A 27,706-nucleotide genomic window follows, 5' to 3' on the forward strand; every position below is an offset into this window, starting at 1 on the left:
CTGTACCAGCTCCAGAGATATTATTTTTTTGTTGGAAACGTTGACTCAAAATCTCGTCTTTTTTGCAGTTTTCAAAAATAAACAATTGAAAAACCAGCAAACTCAAAAAATCTAAAAATTCAAATTTTTCATGTTCTCCATAAGGACAACTTACAAGCCAAAAATCATTAAAATCTGAGACATGAAGGACTAGGCCCCTGGTTGATTTAACATGGAATGATCCACATATAGCAAATCTCTGTTTTTTCCCTTTTTCTTTTCGTTTTACAAATGTGAGAACTCAGTCTTAATACGTCTTTTGTCATTAATTAACCAAGCCACCGGCGTGGCTCAGTCGGTTAAGGCACTTGTCTGCCGGTCTGAAGTTGCGTTCAGGCACGGGTTCGATCCCCGCTGGTTGGGTTTTTCCTGAGGTTTTCCCCAACCGTAATGAGAATGCAAGGTAATCTATGGCGAATCCTCGGCCTCATCTCGCCAAATATCATCTCTCTATCACCAATCTCATCGACGCTAAATAACCTAGTAGTTGATACAGCGTCGTTAAGTAACCAACAAAAAGAAAATAAAAAATAATTAATTAACCAAAATAAAAGATTTTCCAGAGAAACAAACTTTTCTTTATGTAGCATATTAATCAAATATAATTTACATTGTATATAAAGAAAGCATTTTTCTCTCATGTTATTGAGCCTCTCCCTTCTTGGAAGATTGCCTTTTCATTTTTAATGGTAATCGGGACTGTGTAATCCATTCTAGAAAGAGTGGGATGGAAGAACTCTGTGGTGACACTGGAAGGAAGATTGACTGATCCGAGCCACAGCACGGCGACGCTAGAGATGACGAAGGAGGCAGCGGAATTGGCGTCGACGGAGACAATATTCTAGTCAGACCAAAGACTCTAGACAAGTGACGGAAATATCTGTGATAAAAATTTTGAGAGGAAAGGAAAAAACTTTTATCGCACATATGAGAAACAAATTTGTCTTTTTAAAATTTCATAAAATGAAAAAAATTCTTAGACGACATATTTGCTTTTATTTTTCCTTTGTATATTTTATAGGCAGCATGACTAATTCTTTAGTACTTAAGGAAAAAAGTATCTTTTTATCTGTTTTTTTAATGTACAATAACTACTCCATTCCATGTTTTCCAGTTGTATTACAGTGGTTAATATTTTCCCTCCACTAGGTGTCTCTTATACACTAGATCTTTCCCCCTGTCTTGCTGTAGTTGCTATAAATGTTACCATTTGACAAGAACTATCTATATTTCCTGTCTTAACAAGTTAATATCAGTCCAAAGCACTGTTCTGTTCGTTTAATGCCCTTTTGTGCTATCTTAGAGCCAGTCAGATGGGATATAGATCTTGATTTTTACACTGTAGATAATTTTCACAACAATTAACACAGATATTTCGTAGTCAATAAAGAACACATCACATAGTTAGAAAGAGTCCATAAGCACAGAAATGAAGCACAAGCTTTTATATTGCTTGGGATCTATCAGGTCGTATGAGCAAGACCTGTACTGAATAGATTCAGACTGGCTGAAATTAGGAAAAAATTTCATGTTCTGTACTGAGAATAGTGCAAATCTTGCACAAGGCCATAGTCATTTTCATCATTGTTCTCTTCATAAGTAATGCAATCACGTTTCCTTGTTCTTTTGTCACGAATTTCCTTGCCTAGTAACAAAATTAAAAGCTTGAGAACATTCACTGCAGATTTTAAAGTTATTAAAATATACATTTAAAACATAGTGCGTTCTGTATTTCGTTATATTTAAAAGACAGACACTTTCTGTTTGAATAAGATTTATGTAGAGCTTCCAGGCTAGTCCCGTTAATACTGTAATGCTTGTTCTTCAATACAAAGCCTCTAGATTCGCTCCTAAGCCCGTCATTTGAAATGTGATGGACAAAAGAGTCTAGCAGCACGTTGTTTCTTTTACCCAGTGTCATTCTATCGATAATGTAACCAGTTATAACTATATTTGAAGTATAAAGCCATTCAGAGTTTTATCGGTTATTTGGATATAAACTTTTTTTAAATATATTTTTTATCGCCAATATGGTTTCCCAGTGATCTTCAACATGAAGTCTTGTTGGGAGCAAAACTGTGCATTTTAGTTTTATTATTACAAGTAGGGTACTTGAATCATAATTAGTTCTTTGTTTTAAGTGTTTTACTTTCAGAGCTTTGTACTGTTTAAGTTTATTACAATTTGTTTTGATAGATAATTACACATGAAAAGAGACGAGTAGTATATCCAGAGATTTGTACAATGGTGCTTCAGATAAGCATAATGTTTTTCATACACATCTCAGAAGAAAATTTACCTTCATCTTTACTGCTTAAAACTGTTTTACATAACCTTGAATCTCTTTTTAAATTACTAACATTTAGTTGACCTGATTGTCACACTGTAGAGGTGATCCATTTGCAGTAGAAAAATTAGGGAACCACAATAAGTGGCAAACTCCGGTAAGAAAAGCCAATTAATAACACCTAAAGTGACTTGCAGAACCCCTATCTCATCTGATAGTTACGCACTTAGCTATTAGATGGCAGTGGTAGGCTCAACTCTGACTCAGTGCAATGGAGTTTGAAGTTTCTTTTACTGTACAGCATATGGGTCACTCTGTAGTGTAACTTAAGACACAGTGAAACTTATGTACTTGATATTAAATTTAATGAAGATCCAACATTTTCTTTAGCTTATTCGATAGTTTTAACATTCTTTCTGCCATAGCAGACTGCCTAAATGACAAAGAATACTATACAAATTTAAATTTCTTGATACAATAATTTTCAGTTTTTGGGAACTCAAAAATATTCTTTTCAATGTTTCTTTTATTAATTTTTATTCTGCATTCAGGTTACTACTACACAACATTATATACAAAATTGTGAAGTTTCCAAATTTAAAAGTACCCGGTAAATCTTATTTACTGATTTAACTACAGGAGGAGCCTGATACAGCACAGTCCGATATAATGTGGATTTGGAAATAACACAGTAAGAAGTATGTCCTCCTCATCATCGTCTTGCATCCAAGGTATAGGTTCAGTGGCCTCTTTCAGTCTCAGTAGCTGTTGAGAAGACTTAAAAGTCTTACGGGAACACTCAATTACTTACAAGTCTCAGATAAAACAGCCGAAAAAGATCATCATCATCATCATCATCATCATCACTGAAATATTCTTAATTGTAGAGATTGTGGGTTTACCACACAATTGTCCAAATGACATGCTATATGCTCTGAAGAATCTCCGTGGCCTTGGTTTATTTAATCCTCAATGGGAAATACACCTTCAACACTACAACATTGCCAGAAGTCTTTTAAAAATAAATGATGAACATCTCCATTTCTACAGGAATCTTGAAACTGAAAAACAAAAAGCTCTTTCACAATTAAACATTACCAACAATGCAGAAGCACATTTGATGCCAGGACGAAATTTAAAATCTGAGTTACAGCCGAGGTTGTATGATAATTGGTGTTGTCTTCCACAAAAAGATAAAGGAGTTGTGACTTACAGTGAAGATCCAAAAAACAACTCTTGGATTACTAATAGAAGAAGGATATCATCCTCAGCGTGGATCAGTGCCATAAAGATGTCCACAAACATTGCAGCAGTATGATCTGTGCCTGGTCATTCCTTCACCATCCAGAATGTAGCGAAGTAGAAACCCTTGGGCATGTTTTGGGTTATTGTCCTAAAGAAGAACTACTAAGGAACAATCGCCACCATAAAGTAAGAAGCTTCATTGTAACCACTCTTTAGAAGGCAAAGTGGAATGTTTACGAAGAAGTGCAGTGCTTGGCTGAGAATGAGTCAACCAGAAGAGCAGACATAGCCATCAATCGCCGGAATCAAAGAAGCCTCATTCTTGAACCCACTGTCCATTTTAAGAAGGATGATCAACAAGCCAATAACGATGAAAAGAAGTCTATTTACAATCAATGTATTCCTCACTTTAGTGATATATATTAAATTAATTTAAATTTAAAAATTTGTCACTCTACAGGTTATTTTTCGATATACGTGGTACAGTCATTAAGTTCTAATACTGAGTGCATAGTGGCGTTGTGGTGCACTATAGCGCATAGGTGGCGCCATGGTATGATACCTTGTCAGTTAGTCTCTCGACCCAACAAGAGACAGTTGAGTGCATGCACTGTAAGCAGAACTACGATCTTTGTTGTGACGGTGATTTGAATGCGCACGTCGGAACCCGAGATGTCACAGTTTGAGCAACGGGCAAACATCAAGTTCTGCCAGAAATTAGGCAAAACTGCTGCCGAAACGTTTCAAATGCTGCAGCAAGTTTACGGTGAGGACACAGTGAGTCGCAGTGTTGTGTTTAGGTGGCACCGACGTTTTTTGCGAGGAAGAGACAGTTTGGAAGATGATGTGCGTACTGGTCGGCCACAAACAATTCGAACTGAACGCAAGATCCAAGAAGTTGCAATGTTGGTGCGTGCTAACCGCTCCCAATTGGTAGACGATATCGTAGCAACAGTAGGGGTCAGCCATGGTACTTGCTACAAAATTCTGTCTGATGACCTGAACATGTCTCGTGTTACCCAGCACAGTGTGCCACGAATCCTGTCGCAAGACCAACGTGATGATTGCATGACGATTTGTGGTGACCTCATCAGTAATGCTGACGATGATCCGACGTTTCTCAACCGGATAATAACTGGAGACGAAACTTGATGTGTCCTTTACGATCCGCAACTGAAACGACAATCTGCCACCTGGAAAACGCCGTTATCACCACGACAGAAAAAACCGCGACAAGACAGGTCAAAAGGCAAGGTGTTGCTTGAACTGTTTTTTGATTCAAATGGAATTGTTCACATGGAATTCATCCCAGAAGATGCAACTGTGAACAAAACCCGCTACAAAGAGATCCTTGGCCGTTTACCTGAGCTATGGTGTACAAAGAATTGGCTGTTGCTACATGACAACGCCCCTGCACATCGCTCTGTCCTTGTCCAAGAGGAACTTGCAAGACAACAGGGGACAGTTCTTCCACACCCTCCGTACTCACCTGATATCGCACCATGCCATTTTTTCTCTTTCCTCGCATGAAAGCAACCCTACGTGGGTGTAGATTTCATTCTTCCAAAGAGGTCATGACTGCCACAAGAGAAACCATACAGGACCTTCCTGCCAACATCTTTCAACGGTGCTTCCAGCAGCTATACCAACGTTGGCAAACGTGCATAACGGCCAAAGAGACTATTTTGAGGGAGGATGTGGTTCTGTTTAAATGTATGCCATGTTATGCGGCATCTTGTGATACATCCAGATTCTTGTGGGAGTCTACCCTCCAGGCGTCAAGTCTTAGAACTTAATGACTGTACCACATATTACGGTTAAAATATAATGCAGGGTGAAGTATGTCCCCCCAACAACTGTGTTATATCAGGCTTCTGTACTGTAGTAGCTATATTCTCATGCCTTTCTGAGTACAGCATTTAATGTTCTTGGTATCTTGCAACTTTATCATCAAACTAAAACTTCACACTTGTTTAAATAAACGCAGTCTGAACATTTATTTACCAGTTATACTACATCCACAGAGTTCTGTGGTAGGTCGTGATTATTCATGCTAAAAACGACAATGAGGTATATCACTCGGGAACTGTACAAGAACTGGGAGATTAACACTTATGATGTAAACCAAGATATTCGGTTACATTGAACGTAAATGAGTGATAGCCGACATAAGTTTTGCTGTGTCAATGATGCATTTCTTTTAGTGCAGCTTCTAGACATATTTGTTCTAAGAGACTTGAAACTGGGAAGCTCATAGAATTGACCTCTGATATTACTGCTCAAGTATTATGAATCCTCTTCCATGACAAGTGCATTAAACAGTTTCTCTTGCCAGCTATGGATGCTCTCGTATATCAAAACCCTGAATGTATTACTTATTTTTATGGTATATGCTCAGCCATTTGTAACATGGCAGCTCTATTAATTTGTAAAACTATTCTAATTGTAATTTGGTAACAATTTTAACAGTATCTTGCCATGCAGAAAGGTACAAGGTGCTGATGTACCAATTTTTATGCTTTCATTTGCTACTATTATTACCCTGGTGCTTTTTATAATACAAGAAAGGCTCATAGTATTCATGTAATGGTTATGTTTATATATAATACATTGCATTATATGTGTATATATATTGGTGCCAGTAGAACCCTATGACGAGGGTTTTCATTTGTTGCCTTGAATTGATAAGATTTTTTTTTTTAAATGCTCATGTTCTTGCCTACATCGGCCATTCAGTGCTTGAAATGGATAGGAATTAATCAGAGTTAAGATGTCGTTCAGATCTTTAAGACGTTTATGTCTTAGGCATTTGCAGTATTTCTTTAAAGGCCTAACAGGATTTTATGTAAGTGAAATTACTCCATTTTTCTTGAAAGGCAAAATACAAAATACATGGGAACCTCGAGGTGCTAGATGAAAGACCGAAAAGTTACGAGGAAATAGATGTAAAGTCAATTAATTTCATTATTAAGAACCAAGATAATTTTTCTTGGTAATAAGCCTCAATAACGTATGAATGAACCATAAGAAATTAAACTTGTTCCTTTCACTGTAGATACATGCATTGTGATGTAGTAATATTTTCGTTTACTGGACTTCCCACCCAGAACAAGTGCAGGTCCTAGTTCTAGGGCATGGGTAGAAAGGTCTTTCTTTCTGTGTGAGATCAGGGTTAAGGCCAGTCAGATCAAGTGATGTGCTGTGGAACAGTCTTTGCAATAAATAACTTTAGTATTCTTTCCTTATTCTATTTTATGTGTGAACGAAATGACAATGTTGGTGTTGAATTAAAGTGAGGCAAAGTAAAGACTTTAGTGAGACAGCCATGTTAATGCTGATTTTTCGCGTGATCTGTTACTGTTTTTAAAATATTTGTTCTGGATCAAATAACTCCACAAGATTGGAGTATATTCTGCATGAATATGAAAACAACAAAGGTTCTGATCAAGAAGAGTTTCAATAATTTCAAGGGAAAAGTTGTTCCGGGGACGGGTATCGATCCCGGGACCTCTGGTTGAATGTACCAGCGCTCTCCCAACTGAGCTGCCCGGGAACTCCATCCGACACCATCTTAACTTTTCCCTTTATATCCACACAACTCGCTGATGAAACGCCAGAGACCCACATCGAGTGCACACAAACTCTGTGTGACTTGGAATTGTGGTTTTCTGTTAACGTACACAGTGACGTATATATTATGCAAATCTAGTCTTTCAGGTGAAGCTTCCTGTAAAGCAGATTTGAATAATTTCAAGGGAAAAATTGTTCCGGGGCCGGGTATCGATCCCGGGACCTCTGGTTGAACGTACCAGCATTCTCCCAACTGAGCTACCCGGGAACTCCACCCGACACCATCTCAACTCGGCCCTGGAACAATTTTTACCTTGAAATTATTCAAATCTGTTTTACAGGAAGCTTCACCTGAAAGACTAGATTTGCATAATATATACGTCATTGTGTACGTTAACAGAAAACCACAATTCCAAGTCACACAGTTTGTGTGCATTCGATGTGGGTCTCTGGCGTTTCGTCAGCTCACGCGAGTTGTGTGGATATAAAGGGAAAAGTTGAGACGGTGTTGGGTGGAGTTCCTGGGTAGCTCAGTTGGGAGAGCGCTGGTACGTTCAACCAGAGGTCCCGGGATCGATACCCGGCCCCGGAACAATTTTTCCCTTGAAATTATTCAAATCTGCTTTACAGGAAGCTTCACCTGAAAGACTAGATTTGCATAAGAAGAGTTTCAGTTCTGAAACTTCATTAGAAGAAATTGATTAATTTATATGACATATGTTTATGATATTAATCGTGGCTGGAAGTACAACCTTAGCTGTTCATCCTCACCCACTCTTCACCATCTTAGATGTACTAAGTAATGTCATGGTTGAACATGGGATGTAAAACTCAGAACTGAACTGCACTGGCATATGATAGGTGTTTTCCTACCTGACCAGTTATTTGATCTGAACGTAAATTAAGAGAAATACAAGTAGAATGAACAATGCTATCATGAATACTGAATATTTATTAAATGTAATAGTTCAAACAGTATAGAACAAAATTTTAAGAGACACAATAAGTTTGCACTTGGAAATAAGAATACAACAAACACGTGCCATTAGAAACAGAAAATATGTAGTATCTTCAATATTACGTTTATTCCAGCATGGTTCAGAATCGATCCTGAACTGCCTGTTCATGCACAGTAGCTCAATGTGCGTTCCAACAAGACTAGAACTGATTCTGAATTGATTATGAACTCCCAGTTCAAACATGCTTTAGAACTCATTCGGTACGAGTGCTCGATTAAGAGCAGGAACTGGAAATTCTGAACTGTTGACACATGCGCAGGTGGTGTAATCTGAAGTCATGGTTAAAATGCTTCGAGATTAGGCAGGTTAAAATAAAAAAAAATTGTCCATCATGAACTGTATATAGAGTGTTAGTTGGGAGACTGGAGGGAAAAAAAACCTTTGGGGAGGCCGAGACGTAGATGGGAGGATAATATTAAAATGGATTTGAGGGAGGTGGGATATGATTATAGAGATTGGATTAATCTTGCACAGGATAGGGACCGGTGGCTGTCTTATGTGAGGGCTGCAATGAACCTGCGGGTTCCTTAAAAGCCATTTGTAAGTAAGTTTTAAGTCCATCATGAGTGAGTAATTTGGAAGGTGATAGTGATATATTTTATGACTAATTAAGTTCGGAAGATGAATATAATTTTAATATGAGAAGAAACTCTGAAGGCCTTGAAAGAACAATTCAAGGAACGTTGCAACAATGTAAAATTTCAAACTAGTTCTGAGACCATACACAACTGGCGCATGCATCGAAAGAAGTTCGGTATTAGTTCGTAACGTGTTCTAAATTGCTTGTTGGAACAAACCTAGTGTTATACCTGCATGGCACTATTACCTCTTAAAGACTATCGTTTTTAATTGAAGTTGTGTTTGGAATTGCAATTTTTTCGTTTATTGTGCTATGAATTATATTAATTTTTCATTTTAATTCACTATTTCTTGTGCAGGTATATTTTAACAACAACTATAAAAATAATAACAAATAAGTAATTAAATACTTCGTCTCTGTATCAATGTAAATATGAAAAATATCAAGATACATAAATATTGTATGTAATATGGCCTATTTAAAAACAATGTTGTAGAACTGCTCAACAAAGACTGAAGTAAGTTTATGTCTATTAAAGTGGAGTGAGTGGAAATATGGTAAATTTCAACCAGAAATATTTGTTACATAATAAAAAAAAGTTATTCAACAAAGTGGAGACAGTTTTACTGCATTAAGATGCTGAGGTTTCTGCATATGAAATACTGCAAAGGCTACCCGTACAAAGAGAGGGAGGAAGGTAATCTTTGTGTTCGATTAAATATTCTCTTAAGACTGTAAGATGTGAGTAACATTAAAAGAAGTCGATGGTAGCAAAATGTGACTGTTGCTTGCATATTTATAAGAACTCCTAAACATTGTGCTAAGTATATTTTGTGTATAGTTTGTAATATTAGTAACAATTTTGCATTAGTTATTTGTATTTTCTTATAGTTCTTTACTCTACTGTATGAATTCTCAACAGATCTAGTACCTGTTTATTTTTTGTGCAATATTTTCCATTTATGGAAGATTTGTTGATATGCTTGTTGAATTGTTAAACATGAATTTAAGAGGACAAGATACAGCTATTAATATTTCACCTTTAATGCAGTAGATGAATTTAGTTACGTTTTAACCGTTGAGAAATTGTGAAAGAGGGATTATAATTTTTTTGTTTGCAGTGTCACTTATGGATATTATTTTGTTATCCTGGTAGTTGTAAGTTTACTCTTTGAAATATTTTTATTTTAATCCCTTCAGGCCTGATGTACATTATAGTGTACATTGTTTCTTTTTTCTTTTTTGGAATGTCTTCGATACTTTTAAATATTTTGAAAAATTCAATGAGATAGAAATGGAGAATATTGTTTTTGAAACATTTCTATACCTGAATTAAAAATAAAATTTAAAATTTTGGGCCCCCAAGTGTCAAAATTGTCCCCAAATTTTGATTTTCTGTGAAGACTTGATTTGGGAATTTTGGATCCCCAGAATGATTATGTGACCAGTTTTTTTTTCAATTGTTTTTAATATAAATTCAGATCTGAAGGGGTTAAGTTATGATCTTATAAATCCTGCTAACTTACTATCAGTGAATTTGTAAATTATATTATATAAAATAGACATTTATTTTTCGGGCCTATCCATATTAGGATGCCACACTGTTTTCTGTCTCCAGTGACAAGAGTTTCAACAGTTTTTAGTTATATCAGATGCTGTTTGTTAAATACGTTTTAGTTATGTTTTCTTGCATGTCATTACCATGCTTTGCCATTATATTCAACAGTTGTGCATTCAAACCCAATTAAGAATAACAAACATTCTTAGGAAAATAAAAGTGGAAGACATGTACAAAACGAGGGTTGTTTGCAAGATTTACTATTCCTCCCCTATTTCAAAATTCTACTCTACTAATCATAATCCTTACCTACCATTTTATCATTACGGATAATGAATTTCACTTTATAAGGAAACCGATCCTTAACACTTTGCATCCTGCAGTTGTACATGTACAACCTCATTATTACACTCCAAATCAATCAATCAATCAATCAATCAATCAATCAATCAATCAGCCAATCTTCTTAATGTATCCAGCTGTTTGCTGACAACATTAAGTCCACTATAGTCCACTGTAGTCTATTCAGTTGTTTTTCACCAGAAATGAGGGGTATTTTGATCAGTGTTCATTATACAGGGACATCATTTTATTTTTACTTCAATTTTTATTGTACCTGAGTTTTTGAATGTACTTCACTCCCACCCCCTCTACTAGTGAACTTCCAACTGTTCTCCTTACAGAACCAAGCGTATACAGTCAAAGTCGCCTTAAGGTCGTAGTAAACACAAACAGTACTGAGTTAAAATAAAAGTAATTAACGGTCACGTGATTTCCCCCCTATCTACGATACTGCAACATAACCACTTGGACAGACAGTAGATAGCATGTCTGAGTAATGTTATCTGTGCGGGTCAGGCAGAAGTGAAGATTGAATTTACAGTACGTAAGGTACTCTTTTATATAATAGGTATAGAATTATTTCAACGTGAGTTACTAGTATGAAGGACGAAAGTGGTACTCTTTTATATAATAGGTATAGAATTATTTCAACATGAGTTACTAGTACGAAGGACGAAAGTGGTAATTGGAATTAGATGCAATAGTTTATAGTGCGATAATATGCACAAAAGAACTGAAGCCTGGATCTAAATGAACGGCCACCATTTTAAAAAATTTTAAATATCCATATTATGGTTATTTTTCAATTTAACTTCATTCTCTATATTGTACGCTAATGTGCTGTAGACAGTATAATATACACTGCATAATGAATACGTTCGCATGGATAACTCAGTTTGTGAGTAAAAACACTTATTGTTAATGCTGTACTGTATTTTGATTAAACAAAAACCTAATGAAAATTATAAAATTCAAAATTACGATATCTCTTAGTTTACGTAAATGGATGAACTACTTTTCTTCCCTCCTACACCTAGTAAAGTGATTTGTATTTTACGCCACTATCATCGAACTCCAGTCTTGGAAGGGGGAGCAAGCGGTGTTTCTGGTTCTAGACCTTTAATCCAAAGATATAGCCAGGTTAATATTAAAAATGTTAGTAAAAATAAAATGATGTCCCTGTAGATGCCTGTTGCTAGTAGCCAGAGTTGGGGTGTAGTCAATATATACTGCAGGACTGTCTCTTCTGCATCTGGTACTGATGATTTTAATTTACTTCTTTTGTGGTTTATGGATAGAAAGTATAGAAGAATGTGTTCCAGATCTTCATCATGATTATTACACCACAGACAAGTAGGATTATCAGAAATGTGAAATCGGCGTAGGTACAATTGTGTGACAATTATGTTGGTATTTTTAAATGTTATGTATCATTAGACTTAATTTAAATAATTTAACATTTCTTTTATATTAGGTTTTTTTTTTTTCTTTAAAAGCAGCAAAATCATTTCAACTGAAGTCAAGTGAAACCCCGTCAGCTTCCATGTGTACAATTACACTGATTGCTTTACATGGGCCCTCCCCATCCTTTACCACAGGCTCAATTGATTGCAGTGGCTAGGACGCAAACCTACTATCTTAGGCACGATATGCTGGCCGGACATAACCTTGTGCACCTTAAACCTCTCGGCTAACAAACCCAACACGACTTTACCCGATTATGCAGGTATACAAACTCCTGATTAAGAGTTAGAAATTTGCATGTGATAGTGGTATAAATTTTCCGGACATAAAGTGTTAAATTCGATGGGGTTTTTATAATATAACTATTACAACATAATCATATTCCATAACAACACATTTCATACATATATCATGTCATATTTATTTGCAGTGTGGTGACTTGTGTATTTTCTTATAATCTTTTTGAAAAATGTTATATTTGTAATGACTGAGAAGCAATGTTATATGTAAGAATATTCAGTAAAAAAAGAACTTCAAATAATTAGAGAAGTGAACAAAAATATCAAAGCAACATTGCAAATAGTGATAATGCTTGCAGTTAAAAGACATTCCTAAGCTCTCCCATTTCATATTTTATAGTTTTATATGACTAATTCTATTTGTGTCTTAGAATATTAGATTTTGATCATATATTTATGTTATGTTCAATAGTAACCATTTGAATAATAATGATAGAGTGCATACAAGTCTGTTGTTATACAGTAGAATTCCTCGTATCTGGCAACTGTGGGACAAAGCCAGTGCCGGATAATTAGAAAATATGTATATAGGTTATGTTAAGACATACTGTACTGCACAAACATTTTTTTCCATGTTGAAATTTAGTAATTTTCATATAGATATTTAAAAATAAAGTTTTGAAATATGTACAATATTTATTTTTAGTACTGAATACTGTAATCTATATTCAGCAGTTCATAATTATAGTAATACATAATAGCGTAAAAAACACTAAAAGTTTTCGTAACCTTATGACAATTTTAAATGGCGGCCATGTGATGTGAAGAGGAGTGTAGCCAACATCACAACTATGAAGATGAAGTACCTGTAGTGCTCGATGATTTGAACCTCATTAACATATCTCTAATATCTGCTTGTTTATATATACTATCTATCACTCGAATGAAACTTTTATGCGCTGGAGGACCAGAGAATTTCACACTTTCCTATTTAGATTCATCCGACACTCCTTCGAAACAGGACAGTTGAAGTGGTAAATTTTAAAGATAATGTCTCTGCACACTATTTGCAAGGCCCAAGAGACATACCGATGCTACCCGATCTACTCCAGGGACATAACGTGGATTTCTGTGAAGGTGTAAAGAGTAAACACAATATGCGGCATGTGCGATCCACGAAAACCACTCACAACTATTCCCTTTTGAATGAATGACTTTTTTTTTTGGCCTAGCCAAAAGTGCCGTTGTTTTGGTATTTCCGGTTATTTGGGTGCCGGATACGAGGGATTTTATTGTAATAATAATTAAGAGGATGCTTGTTATAATTTTGAAAAAGTGGCTGTATCTTTTCCTCTCAGTGATGGTCGATATATTCTTCCTTTTCCATTAATGTTTACTGGATTTGAATGCTTCAGGAAGATGGTGTGGAGATAATCGTGCCAGTGTCTCTTGTGTATCATTTCTTTGTTTTCCATTTCAAGCACTAAGGAATACCATGTCCCACGACTAAGATATCACATAAGGAAATATTGAGTGTTTACTTAGACAAGTAAGAGCATAATACTCTCCTTAGATTTGCTTGTATTATTACTCAGAGCTTTTATTAGAGATCAGCTGTACGATATGTTGTGGATTTGTTCTGTCCTTGTTGCAGTGGAGTGACTGTTATTCTCTCTCTCTAAGATTGTTAGAACTGTTCGTGCTGTTATCGTACAGAGGGATAAAATCCTTGAAGCAGTACAACTTAAAGAAATAATAATAATAAAAAAAAATATTTCTGTGAACTTATATCTAAATATTCACGTAATAAAAGCTACATATTTATACTTTGTTAATAATTTTTAATGTCATAAAAAAGAAATTAAGATATATGTGTTAAATTATTTAGTTATTCTGTGTTATACGAGTGCTATGAAGCCATATAAACCCACACTATGTGCAGCATATGGGAAATGCAGTTTTTTTAGAACAAGGTTTAACTAAAAATGTTATGTTGAATTTTTATATATTGCCTGTAGAATTTTATTATAACTATGCTTCAGTTGAGTAGACAAGAGCTTGTTTCAATAATGTAAACCGTTTATGTATTTGCCAAGAAATAAAATTATGTCTATAACTAACTGAGTTACACTTCCTTGACTATTACACTTTTACTACGTCATACTACTTTTGACCAATAAAATGGTACGGAATGATGTGTTTCAACCAATCATGGCTACTTATCCTACAATTTTTTATCACTTCCTTAGCATTTGTTCTTATCACCTCCCTAAAAAAATTAACACTAACAGAAATATGGATACATGAATAATTAAATAAAGAAATAAATTAAATAAGATAAAACATACTTGTTTAGTCACAGGATCTCAATTATGAATGGTGATCGCACGGACCCATGCCAAGCAGCAATAAGAAAGACGGTAATGCATTTTGTTACGAAACCAACTGTACTAACGCAGTGCCACCCTACCCCACTTCATGGGTCACGACGTAATTTATACTCCGTGCATTCCAAACTTCAGTCTGGTGCTTGGTGACCCTAAACTAAAGCCTGATCATAACCAAAATGGTACTCAAGAGACCGCAGTCAAAGAAAGGATTATAACAGTACATTATGCAACGAGCCTATAATGATAGTAATTAAGACGCGAGTATGTTTGTTTATGAAATGAGCGTCTTAATTACCATTGTAGGCAAGTTTCATACGACTTTTTATGCTCGAACATATTTCTAACTTGAAATTATTGAGAAGTATTCATTTTATTCGCATCTCGCTGAAGAGCAGAAGTGACCTTGTGCAAGCTCGTAAATTGTGAGATGTGCGCAGACGCGAAAGCATTGATTTTTTCTGAGGAACAATAATGTCATTGACCTTGATATAATTTAGAGAATAACATGAACTAATTTTGATATAACCTGGAAATTGATTTAGAATTGAAAAACGAGATGACAAATTGAATTTATTTGAATATTATTTACAATTAACGCTAATTATTATAGTAACAGAACATAACCTTCTGCAACAGTATTGGATTTCCAACTTCCGTGACATTTCCCTCGTCTTTCGATTGCATATCCGAGAATAATCGAAAACCATAACTTTAATGACATGCATTAAAGGACTGCTACCAGGTGTATAATTACTACATTTCGGCATGGTCTAGCATATAATAATAAAAAAAAGACTACAATACTGCAATGAAAATCATATGGATCAGAAACATGGCAATTAATGGAAGCCACCAAACAAGAATTAAAGACAGTAGAGATAGATTTCTTGAATGGCCATCTAGATTATCTGTACTGGATAAAATATGAATTGACCATATTTGTCAGCTGATGGGTGTGGATGGTGAACTTGATACAGTGAAGAGTGTAGAAAAGAAAAAACTTACCTCTTATGATCACGTGTAATTAATGAATGAAGGACCAAAGGCTTCCAAAATTTACAATGAATTCAGGAAGAAAAGAGGTGGGCCTAGAAAGTGTTGGTGTGATGGAGAATCACTCAATACAAAATGGGAACTGGGACGACAAACAAGAATGTCACTTGACTGCCGAATTTATATAACATTTATTAACAGAACTAGAAAGATTTCCGAGGGCAGCCATCGTCAACTGGCCTGCATACTAGTTCGGAGCGTCGAAACGCTGACTGAGGAGGTAGTAGTGTGCAGTGTGTCGAGCCAAGCCAACGCATCCCATCACAGAAGCCAACTTTCTGACCATAATTTACAATGCCTTCTTCGATTGTGTTCTACACGAGCATTGGCCAGTTAGTGAGGGAAAAACGAATTAAAAAATCCATGAAAACTAATACTAATGATCAGCGAAAATAATTTTTATCATTTGTTATTTACATTGTAATAAAATAATTTAGGCTACTTCAGTCTTGTAACAGAAACGACAATATGTTTCATATGTTATACATAATAACAAATAATTGGTTTTGTGATAGGCCTATATAGTGCCAGATAAAAAATGGATAATTTATTTTATTTTATTGACGACACTTGAACAAAGAAATAGGATGACATGATATAATATTACTAATGGATTCTATTTGTTTAATATCTTGATATCTTGTAACAGTGAAAATGTATTATAGATCTGTAAGTTCTCAACTACTTTAATATGAAAAAATCTATTTACTTTCAAAACCGTTACAATACATAACGGAAAAATACAACTTGTTTCTTGTCTTAAACTGAAAAGTGATTTACTTATTACAGAATTCCTCTTAAAATAAATTAAGTACATGCTTCTTCCGTGTTTATTTTTATTATAATTATTAGAGACTGATTAAAAGGGTTGAACAAGTGAACGGACGCCACTGCCATCACCTGATTCCTTCCCCCCCCCCCCCAACTCCTGCTGCATAGTTGATGTCTAAGGGATAGAACTGAGCTGACGAGCAAACTGTGCCTGCACCATAGTGCACTGAGATGACGACTCTTGTCCTAGGGCAATACTTAATTAATGGGAAAGAATATTGAGAAGCAAAATAAGGCTAATTCAAGGTTACATTATGGAAATAAAACTTCGTTTTATAATAAATAATTACTTCATAAATAAAAAGTATTTTGAAATGTAGTATTTCAGAAGATAGTTGAACATTAAAAAAAAAAAAAATTGTAATCGGAAAAAATGCTTATTAGTTAAGAATTTTATAAAAAAAATTAAATTATCTTGAAATCCTTTGTAGGACAAGAAATCTAGAGCGGAAACCTAAACCTGCTCAGGAATTAAGTGCAATACAGAGGCTAAGGAACAATATGAATGCACGATTTCGAACCTCCATCTTGATGCCGCCTAAGAAAGGGAAATGATATTATTTTAACAATGTTATTCACAAAACACGGTCAATGTCCTCACAACTTACATGCAAAATTCTTACTTCATCAGCTGACATCTTGAGGAATTTCTTCTGATGCTGACAGTACAAATACAGCATCATCAAGCCAATAGAATGCTTGATTCAGATCGCCTTCACACAAGTACGGGACTCTGGACCAGTGCTCCACCTTGAATCCAGATGCTTCGAACACATTGCTGATGGCACTGCTCACTTGCTCCTCAAAGCTGGAGCCTTGAATTGGCAGCCATTCTGTTGGTCGATGGTCCAGGCGACCTGAAAATAAGATCCATACATAATTCAGTGTGCATTTTTATTAGATTCTTACTTACAGACAGATTATTTAGTCCTGACAGCTCAGCGACACGAAAGAGGGGAAGTAATAGGAGTAGTGGGGAGAGCTCCAGAGTAGAGATAAGGGCGAGCGGTCCGTAAAGGAATGTAGTACAGCTTAATTGTACTAGAAACATACTGCTTTACCGCATGCATGACATCCAATAGCTCCAAAGGGAAGCGAGTGACTAAACCAAACACCCCTTGGCGTAACTAAATGGACTCGCCTGACCCATGCGCATATATCCGGCAACTGTCAGGACTAAATAATCGTACTGTACTTACTTACAAATGGCTTTTAAGGAACCCGCAGGTCCATTGCCACCCTCACATAAGACCGCCATCGGTCTCTATCCTGTGCAAGATTAATCCAGCCTCTATCATCATATCCCACCTCCCTCAAATCCATTTTAATATTATCCTCCCATCTACGTCTCGGCCTCCCCAAAGGCCTTTTTCCCTCCGGTCTCCCAACTAACACTCTATATGCATTTCTGGATTCGCCCACATGTGCTACATATCCTGCCCATCTCAAACGTCTGGATTTAATGTTCCTAATTATGTCAGGTGAAGAATATAATGCATGCAGTTCTGCGTTGTGTAATTTTCTCCATTCTCCTGCAACTTTATCCCTCTTAGCCCCAAATATTTTCCTAAGAACCTTATTCTCAAACACCCTTAATCTCTGTTCCTCTCTCAAAGTGAGAGTCCAAGTTTCACAACCATACAGAGCAACTGGTAATGTACTCGTAATATTGTTTTATAAATTCTAACTTTCAGATTTTTTGACAGCAAACTAGATAACAAAAGCTTCTCAGCCGAATAATATCACGCATTTCCCATATTTATTCTGCGTTTAATTTCTTCCTGAGTGTCATTTATATATGTTACTGTTGCTCCAAGATATTTGAATTTTTCCACCTCTTCGAAGGATAAATCTCCAATTTTTATGTTTCCATTTCATACAATATTCTCGTCACGAGACATAATCATATACTTTGTCTTTTCGGGATTTACTTCCAAACGAATCGCTTTACTTGCTTCAAATAAAATTTTCGTGTTTTCCCTAATCGTTTGTGGATTTTCTCCTAACATATTCATGTCACCCGCATAGACAAGAAGCTGATGTAACCCGTTCAATTCCAAACCCTATCTGTTATCCTGAACTTCCTTAATGGCATATTCTAGAGCCAACTTAAAAAGTAAAGGTGATAGTGTATCTTCTTGCTTTAGTCCGCAGTGAATTGGAATTTTATTAGATTCTACAGTTTTAAAATTATTTTTAATTATTCATTTTACTTCAGTTCTATCTTAGTATTTTTACAAGTCTCTGTTTCACATATTGATGCGTGTTCTGCAGTGTAGACACCAGCATTTTGTCTTGCTGTGCACATATTGATTGTGTGTGTAATTATATTTAGAAAAAGAAAGTTTTACTAAAATTCTTATCTAGGTACTTCGACAAGCATACTCTAAAATGGTTTTTATGGTGTAATTTTTCCAAACTTAGTGTATGGCAGTCATTCATTCATTTTCATTCATCTTTCCAAGGGCAGGTTCTTCACTGCAAACCCAGCATACTCCAGTCTTCCCTATTTTCCGCCTTTCTCTTAGTCTCTACATACGATCCATACAGGGCTACCAGCGAATAGGGATTATAAAGAATGGACACTGAGCGAATTTTCCTGTGTTTTGTTTCTCTGTGCGCCAGCGGCTAGTTCCACTTTCAAGCGCTAGATGTAGTGTAATCGAGCATACGCTAAGATAATAATTGAGAATAGAGTTAAGGCACAGGATCCAAACATCGCCTACCTTATTGCATAATCCAGTAACGCTTTGCTTCAAATAAATTCAAGTTAACAGCTTCTCCTTATTTCTCAGTGACAAACTAGTTGTAATAATAATATTTTATATTTCAGATATAATACATTATATTATAAAATAATATAATACATTATAAAATTAAGTATCGAATTCGTTTAATATTTGTATAATAATATAATATAGGTATATGGTTTTACTTCTCGTAAGAGTTTTGTTTCTACATTTTCAGCGCTATCAAATCATTACATATTTTAATTGTTGTTGGGGTCAACGTCTCAACTCTCATTATAAAGGAACTCTAGAGTCTAGACATTGCAGTTAATGAAGGATTTATTATTTTATGGATCCAATTTATTTTATTTGAATACATAATGTACCTAGATGTATTAATTGTATGTGTTATATTTCCGCTGTGTCGACTGCTAGCTGGTGTGATGTCAGCGCCAACTCTAGGGAGAAAACAGAATCTGACGCTTTAGCTGGCTTGAAGGTCATTGAAATCAGTCCGGCTACATCAAAGGTACCGACGCGAAGTGTCCATTCTTTATAATCCCTATTCGCTGGGGCTACCTTATTGTTGTCAATTTGAAACCTTCTTCTGCCTTTCTCCCGTTCACTATTCTTTCTAGTGCATCCTTCAGTATACAGTTCCTTATTAGCCACTGACCCAGCAAATTTATTTTTCACTACCGCAACTGTATTAGTTACGCAAATATGCCAACTTACCTATTTCAACGTAAGGGTTGAAAGGCAGCACAAGGGCCACCACCACCTTGCCACCAGGACTGAGGGCTGCCCTCAGTTCTCTCAGGAGCGTCAGAGGTCGGTCGCATCGGTCCAAGAGGTTGAGACATGTTATAACGTCAAATGTTATTCCCGCTTCTGACCACGACTCCACATCGAGCAATCTGCAACATGAAATTCACATCAAAATATATCTTCCCTAATCCTAACACAATAAGGGGAACTGACAATTTTACAATATTTACAGTTGTTACACAATTCGAGAGAATTCTGATAAATGGGCAGAAAAATATTTCTTTCCAATCGGTACTTTCTTACGAATAATACAAAATGTTCTATATTCTAGAGCTCTTCAGCGTGTAATCACCATTCGTCAGTCATTTATTAATCTTATGGCAAAACTTCCCTTTTCCGTCATTAGAATATCTCTTTTATGCCCTAATTTCCCTCGAACTGATAGCTTCTTTTCATTACAGATGTAAAACCTCTTGACAAAATTTAGAACTACCCAGATCGAGAGATACCCCTCTTAACCTTGATCCTGATTAATTGGTTTGCTGCTGCAGCTTCGGAATTTTTCGTGTACATTCGGCACAAAGCTTCGGCATCCTCCGTGTATCCATCCGATTAGTTTACGAGCAATATCAGAATAGTTGCTAGCCATAGTTCCCGGTTTCGATACCCGGCTCCGGAACAATTTCCCTTGAAATTATTCAGAATATTTCGTTATGTCTACAGCAATAATTTAAAAAAGTTTTAAAAGGAATTCCAAAAGACTTAAAACATTGAATTGAGAATTTTGGAATTGTTTCCCTAGCTCCAAAGACTTCAACCTGTCCTTGTATATGATATTTATACTAATCTAAAAATATATTTGCAGCTCTATATTTGTAGGAGTTTCATTTGTCAAAACAAAATTAATAGTTCAATGAACTTGTAAACATTTATATTATGTTTGTGGCAGCTCACGAATGGTGAGAAGATTTCTAAATTTCAATGGTGAATAAAAACTAAGCAAACATTCCCACTTCTCCAATAACCTGTAATGTTGGATCACTATTTCAACAAGAACTATTTCCAGCGGCGTAAGAAGCCTGAGTCCGTTTCTAGCACGAACGATTACGTAAAGTGATAGGTATGACACTAAGACTCTCCCCTCGATCAGTTTCTTCAATTTGGCTAACTGCTCTCTCCTTCATTTCCCTAATGCGGAGTCGTCGGCCGTGGAAACAATATCCTATTTAAAGATGTTGTTAGAGTTTACTTTGGACGGGCTGGAGGGATTTATGTTGATGCGCTAAGTGCGGCGGTAGTTAAACTGGCTTCATAAGACGCCGCCGAGCTCTTACTGAACTTTTATTACAGCAGCGCCTGCTCAAGACGTGAGCTCGATTAAGTGCTCCAATTTGCAATTTCCAACCCAGACAGGGCTACAACAGGTGATTTTTCCCAAGAGGACATGCCTTGTCAACTGCAGCTGAATTAACGACGAGAAACGCACTTATAAAATTTATCGCAGTCTATAGGCGCCGACTTCTATACAGAGCGGAAGTAATATAACCGTGCAGATTTTAACGGCTTATTCCTTGGATAGAGTACAACAAATCATATTAAAGAAATTATCCCCAAACTAAATTCAGCATGTTTTGCTACCCCATTAGATCTATGTAAGAAATAGTAAATATCAATACCTTAAAAACATTATAGGCCCTACTTTGCATACTTTCACTCGGTAATGAGTTTTGGAATAATATCCAGGGAAAATCTACAGATAGTAACAGTATCTTCCTACTACAAAAAAGAGTAATTAGAATAATAGTGGGTGCCAAATCTAGGTAATCGTGTAGGACCATTTAAAAAACTACAAATAATGTCCATGGCTTGTCAATAAGATTATTTAGGGCCAAATTAATTAAGTACATAATTTCTCACGTCTTCTATTCTGTAGGTGAAATTATGGCATTCAACAACGCTGCATGGATATTTCTCCAGTACATCATACAGTGATGATTAGAGCCCAGATGGTTCTTTTTGTACAAAAGCAATAAAGTTAGGTAAATGTTTTTAATAGGAGTATTTTCTGTAAGTATTTATATTTTAAATAAAAATAGGCAAATTTAATCGCTCTATAGAATAGAATCAAATTAAAATAATGATTTTAGTAAATAATATTATTATTTACTACATACAATTAATTCCGTATGGGTTATTTTTTTTGCCTAATCACTTTGTGATTTAAGACGGCGCTTATTCCGTCGGATCCCGGTCAATCAGTCACTCATACCGAGTGCACCTCCGCACATATGAGGACAATGTCCTAAGTTCATAGATATCTATGACGTAGTGCAGAGGACAGGCCACTAGAGGGAACCCAAGAGGTGGAACTTAAACTGAGACGATAAGATCCGACACCGGGATGGGAATCCGGCGTGGCTTAGTGGATAAAGCATCAGCACGTAGAGCTGAAAAACCGGGTTCAAATCCCGGTGCCGGAGAGAATTTTTCTCCGTTCCACTACTCTTTCATCGTACGATGACGCAGAATATCTGCATGGAAACATCATATGTACTTCGGTACATTAAATAATGCAACACAATTTTCTTCAATTTCTCTTCGTTCTGGGTATGACAGAAATTAGTGTGCCTATATAAAAGCATTAAACATTATTGCAGTGAATTATGTTCAAAGTGTAATTACTATATAACATTGATAATGATAGTTATACTCTTTTTGTGTGTTACGAGTGTAAAGTAAATGCATCGGCGGAAGCTATAGTATATTGTGTTTCATGAAATATATTATTTATAACAAGCAATACAAATTGTGTGTAACTAAGTATATCATTAATAATTGTTAACTTTTTAAAATTTTATTTATTTATATAATGATAGAAGATTATTTCCTTTGTCCAATCAAAACTGATGCAATAAATTCCAGATAAATATTTCGCGTGGTCGCGTCATATGACGTTGCGTTAGTATCTGGTCTTCAGTTGCCTCTATAGTCTGACTGTACCGCCTGCAGGACGGTATCGTTCTTAAACAGAACAAGGGCGCACTCATCTCTCAGGCCCTCACTCGCCTTGGGCTGGTAATACCATTGTATTGTATTTATTAACATTCCATAGTATTCAAACATTGCTTCACAGCTAGAATATGGAACAAGTCAAAAAACTTAATACTATTATAAAGTCTTAATTTATAGTCACAGTCTAGATGAAATATATACAGACGAGGTTTACAATATAGTCTACTAGTACAACACAAAGTTTTAGTATCAATTTCATGAAGCGTTATTGAATGTCATGAATTCACCTACAGAATAGAAGGCGTGAGAAATTAGGTACTTCTTTAATTTGGCCCTAAATAATCTTATGTTTTGAGTTTCATTTTTTATATCGATAGGGAGGCTATTAAAAATGTTTGCTGCCATATAACGCACTCCTTTTTGATAGCATGATAGACTTGCCGATGGAGTATGAAAGTCATTTTTTGACGTGTATTTATGCTATGAACTGTTGAATTAGTTACAAAGTTTTCACGATTACATAAGAGGAAGATTATTAATGAAAAGATATACTGATAAGCCATGAGCATTATTTTTAGTTTTTTTAAAATAGTCCTACAAGATTCCCTAGATTTGGCACCTACCATTATTCTAATTACTCTTTTTTGTAATAGGAATATACGGTTACTGTCTGTGGAATTTCCCCAGAATATTATTCCAAAACTCATTACCGAAGGAAAGTATGCAAAGTACCATGGAATGTAAATAAATACAATAGAACAAAAAATTGTAATGTCATATTAGCCTCAAATCAAAGTTTTTTTTTTTTTCAGAAAAAAATTTCTCTACATGTTAACACAGCTTTACTCGATAAGTATTATCCGTAGCCTACTATTCTGATTTTTAAACTTACCAGTAGGTAAACTGATAATAATGATTTATCTCTTTGCAGTTTTTCAACATAACGGACGGTTCTCACAAGTTAAATAACAAATTAACACGTATAGTTATTTCTTGACATTAGGAAGTCTGGCAATCCTGCAATGACTAAGAGATGGAATGCTGCTATTCAGATCGAGTTCGTGTGTGTATTCGTAGGTAAGCCGGCGACGCGCTGTTGCCAAACTACACAGATTTTCAGCCGAATTTTCTAATCAACCATGCACTTAATTAGAAAAATCTTAGTAGATTTTTAAAAGTCATTTTAATGTATTCTATTGCCCCTTCAATCTGCAGTTATATCATTTTCATTCTGTATAACATTGGAGGGGGAGGCCAATCTCTGCTTGAACGTGGAAAATAACGAGTATCGAAGGGATTATTCAGGCCATTTGTTTTACTTCGTTATTTAACGACGCTGTATCAACTACGAGGTTATTTAGCGTCGATGGGATTGGTGATAGCGAGATGAGGCCGAGGATTCGCCAGAGATTACCTGACATTTGCCTTATGGTTGGGGAAAACCTCGGAAAAAACCCAACCAGGTAACCGGGAATCGAACCCGCGCCCGAACGCAACTCCGGATCGGCAGGCAAGCGCCTTAGCCGACTGAGCTACGCCAATGGCTGCATATTCAGGCCATAAAGCCAAACATGTTATTCAATGAATGTAATGTATATTACTCGTAATTTAGAAGAGACTTGGCTGAACTTAATTACTTGCATTATTATGTACAGTAGTGGCAAAAAAAAAAAAAAAACAGGACCGACCCTTGTAGCTGATTTCAGAGCCTTGTTCACTCCAGAGCACGATAGACTGGTAACTAAGACTTTCGTGGTTCGAATCCTGCCTGGGAAGGAAATTTTTTTTTTGTTCCCTATTCAAATTTATTCCCAATTCTTTTCGATTGCAGCGATATTTTACTAAATTAACTTATTATTCCCAGTACATGAATTTTACCAGCTCATTTTCTAATGGCTTTCGAAATGGGTACGTCAGCAGTTGAAACTACAACAATTTCAATAGATTACTCGCTATCTTGTGAATGGGGGCGTGGCATTCATTGTGGCTCATTTCGGAGACTTTGATTATTCCGTCGGTCCGGTTTTTTTTGCCACTACTGTACATTAAATTTAAAATATTAATAAGGTCATAAGTGGGAATTTACAACATCTAGTCTGGTAGAGTTCCTGGGTAGCTCAGTCGGTAGAGCGTTGGCGCTCTCAGCCAGAGGTCCTGGGTTCGTTACCCGGCCCCGGAACAATTTCCCTTGAAATTATTCAGAATATTTCGTTACGTCTACAGCAATAATTTTCAAAGTTTTAAAAGGAATTCCAAAAGACTTAAAACATTTAATTGAGAATTTTGGAATTGTGTCCCTAGCTCCAAAGACTTCAATCTGTCCTTGTATATGATAATCCCTAAAGTATTCAAATGTAGGCTCATAGATAGTCTTCTTTTCTCTATGTATTGCTACAGGTTGTTTAATTGCAGTTTCAAAGAGTACAGTGGGAGACCATGGCGGCAATGAACCACCGGGTTCCTTATAAGTGAGTGAGTGAGCGAGTGAGTGAGTGAGTGAGTGAGTGAGTAGGTAGATAGGTAGGTAGGTAGGTAAGTACAGTGGGATCGATAATAATTTTATTGCTATGTCTTTGTTATCGAACCACATATGCTTTGATTTTGATCTTCATAAGAGCTACATTTTCTCATTGCTCAACATCTTGCAATTGCTGTTAAATGAACTACAATATGATAATACTGGAGTGATAACGGTGTTCGGCATTTGAAAGTTCAACCTAGTAATAAGAAATAGCGCACTCTAGTCTTCCAAGAAGATTGTGACCCACCTGCAAGTCTAAAGTAGCAGTAGGGAATCTAATGGAAGTCTCTACTTAGGTTAATTGGAAAAGACGAGAATTAAAACATGTCTAACTGCTCACCAGGCGCCTCACAACTTCTTTATTTCATTCCGCTCATTTTATTGCCTAAGTTTATAAACATCCCTTCGACTCTTGTACTTGCGGAGATGGTGTTATAGTACAGCGGCATGACGCATGCGTATTTATTGAGGCAATAAGAATTTAGTCACTGCCTACTAATGCGCAAAGTTGATGAGAAGACTTGAGTAGAACAGAAAATTAAAAGGATGTGGGATATACGTACACTAAAACAAGTCTTAAAATGTAGACTCACATTTACGTTTGTTACGAGTAGATTTAAGTCCTAAGAAGCTTTTAATAGAAAAAAGAGCTTCTTCTGTAGACCTCTGCAAAAAGAACTAAGAAAAAGACTAATGAAGTGCTTTGTGTGGATTGTGGTAACAACTAACCAACTCTTTGAAAACGTACAGGAATTTAATCTTAAAGTATTCATAGCGTTTGTAGACTACAGCAAGGCTTTCGATTCTGTAGAACACAAATATATCTGGCAAGCTCTCGCAAACCAGGGAATTCCAAGCATGTGCATCAGGCTCCTATAATCTTTTCGCTGTAAGAAAAATCCTAATATAAACAATAGCACGTGACTGAAGTGAGGCTTCATTGGCCGCTGTTTGGCGCCATAGATACTCAGTACGTGTCCCCGCCCACTGTTGAACATTCTGTTCCATGTTAAACATTTCCCGTTACTCGTCAAGTAGGCCTAACCACACTACTATGCATTCGTTTGCTTAGGAAACATTTACTTTATAATTACTATAATTAAAACTCACTTAACTTATTATATACAGTTAAGACTATTTTGTTTTTGTCAGCTTTGGAGAGGGTTTCCACTCTTATGATTAATAACCACACACACCGGGGATACAGAAGTCATACTTCAGTACTACTTGCTTACGTGAAGAACTACGAGCTCAAGTAACGCCAGCTTGTTTCAGGAACAGACTACCTCGGTATTACTGTTGGTATTCATCCGCGTTCATATTACATAACAAAATATAAAAGTAGCTTTTCTTTTACATATCGTTTTACATATGAGTGAAGTTATGTGTTTTATTGTATTTAACAACTAGAATTCAATTTTTTATTTTCAAATAATACAAAATTATGGTTTCCAAATACGAACTATATTTTCCTGCGTCATGTGAGTGTTTCGACTGGGAGCCAATCACGGGTATGACAGCAACGTGCTTATGTTTACATTAGGATTTTTCTTACAGCGAAAACAGTATAGCAAAGCTATACGAGGGGTGTAAAGCAAGAATAATGACCGAGAGAGAGAGAGAGAGAGAGAGAGAGAGAGAGAGAGAGAGAGAGAGAGAGAGAGAGAGAGAGAGAGAAAACTTTGAACTAGGGACAGGAGTGAAACAGGGAGACCAGCTCTCTCCGAAGCTCTTCACATGCTTGCTTGAAAACCAATTCAGGAAGCTGAACTGGAAAAGCAAATATGGTATCACCATAGATGGACTGAGAATGACCCACCTCCGGTTCGCAGACGATATAATATTGGTAGCGAAATCAGCCGCAGATCTAAAACAGATGCTTGAAGAATTGGATAGGATCAGCAAAGAGGCAGGCTTATCCATGAACCCAGAAAAGACGAAGTTAATGACTAACGCGACTGAAGACCGAATTCACTTAAATGGCCAGCCACTAGAATATGTGGAAGATTATACTTATTGTCCTTCTCCAGCAACTCAGAGAAAGAAATAAAGAGACGAA

The 27,706-nt window shown here is 36.1% G+C and overlaps 2 protein-coding genes across 5 annotated transcripts in view; one reads left to right on the forward strand and one right to left on the reverse strand.

The window, feature by feature from the left end:
• LOC138713263 (uncharacterized) overlaps nucleotides 1-14,463 on the forward strand; it is a 46,119-nt gene extending 31,656 nt beyond the window's left edge. For 2 of the 3 annotated variants that reach the window (XM_069845216.1, XM_069845218.1), the window contains exon 9: nucleotides 761-14,463. In XM_069845216.1, coding sequence (XP_069701317.1) covers nucleotides 761-884 — 124 coding nt within the window. In that variant the 3' untranslated portion in view covers nucleotides 885-14,463. Of the gene's footprint in view, nucleotides 1-756 lie in introns of all 3 variants that reach the window. The other variant, XM_069845219.1, reaches the window with a different exon arrangement.
• The window catches only part of LOC138713264 (protein-L-histidine N-pros-methyltransferase), a 797,137-nt gene that overhangs the window by 15,059 nt on the left and 754,372 nt on the right, over nucleotides 1-27,706 (reverse strand). Inside the window, exons 4-5 of one of the 2 annotated variants that reach the window (XM_069845221.1) lie at nucleotides 20,082-20,263; nucleotides 17,241-17,474 (exon numbers count right to left, since the gene is read on the reverse strand). In XM_069845221.1, the coding sequence (XP_069701322.1) occupies nucleotides 17,245-17,474; nucleotides 20,082-20,263 (412 nt within the window). In that variant the 3' untranslated portion in view covers nucleotides 17,241-17,244. Of the gene's footprint in view, nucleotides 1-17,225; nucleotides 17,475-20,081; nucleotides 20,264-27,706 lie in introns of both variants that reach the window. The other variant, XM_069845220.1, reaches the window with a different exon arrangement.

Source organism: Periplaneta americana, chromosome 14 (assembly GCF_040183065.1).
Source record: "Periplaneta americana isolate PAMFEO1 chromosome 14, P.americana_PAMFEO1_priV1, whole genome shotgun sequence".
Taxonomy (NCBI): domain Eukaryota; kingdom Metazoa; phylum Arthropoda; class Insecta; order Blattodea; family Blattidae; genus Periplaneta; species Periplaneta americana.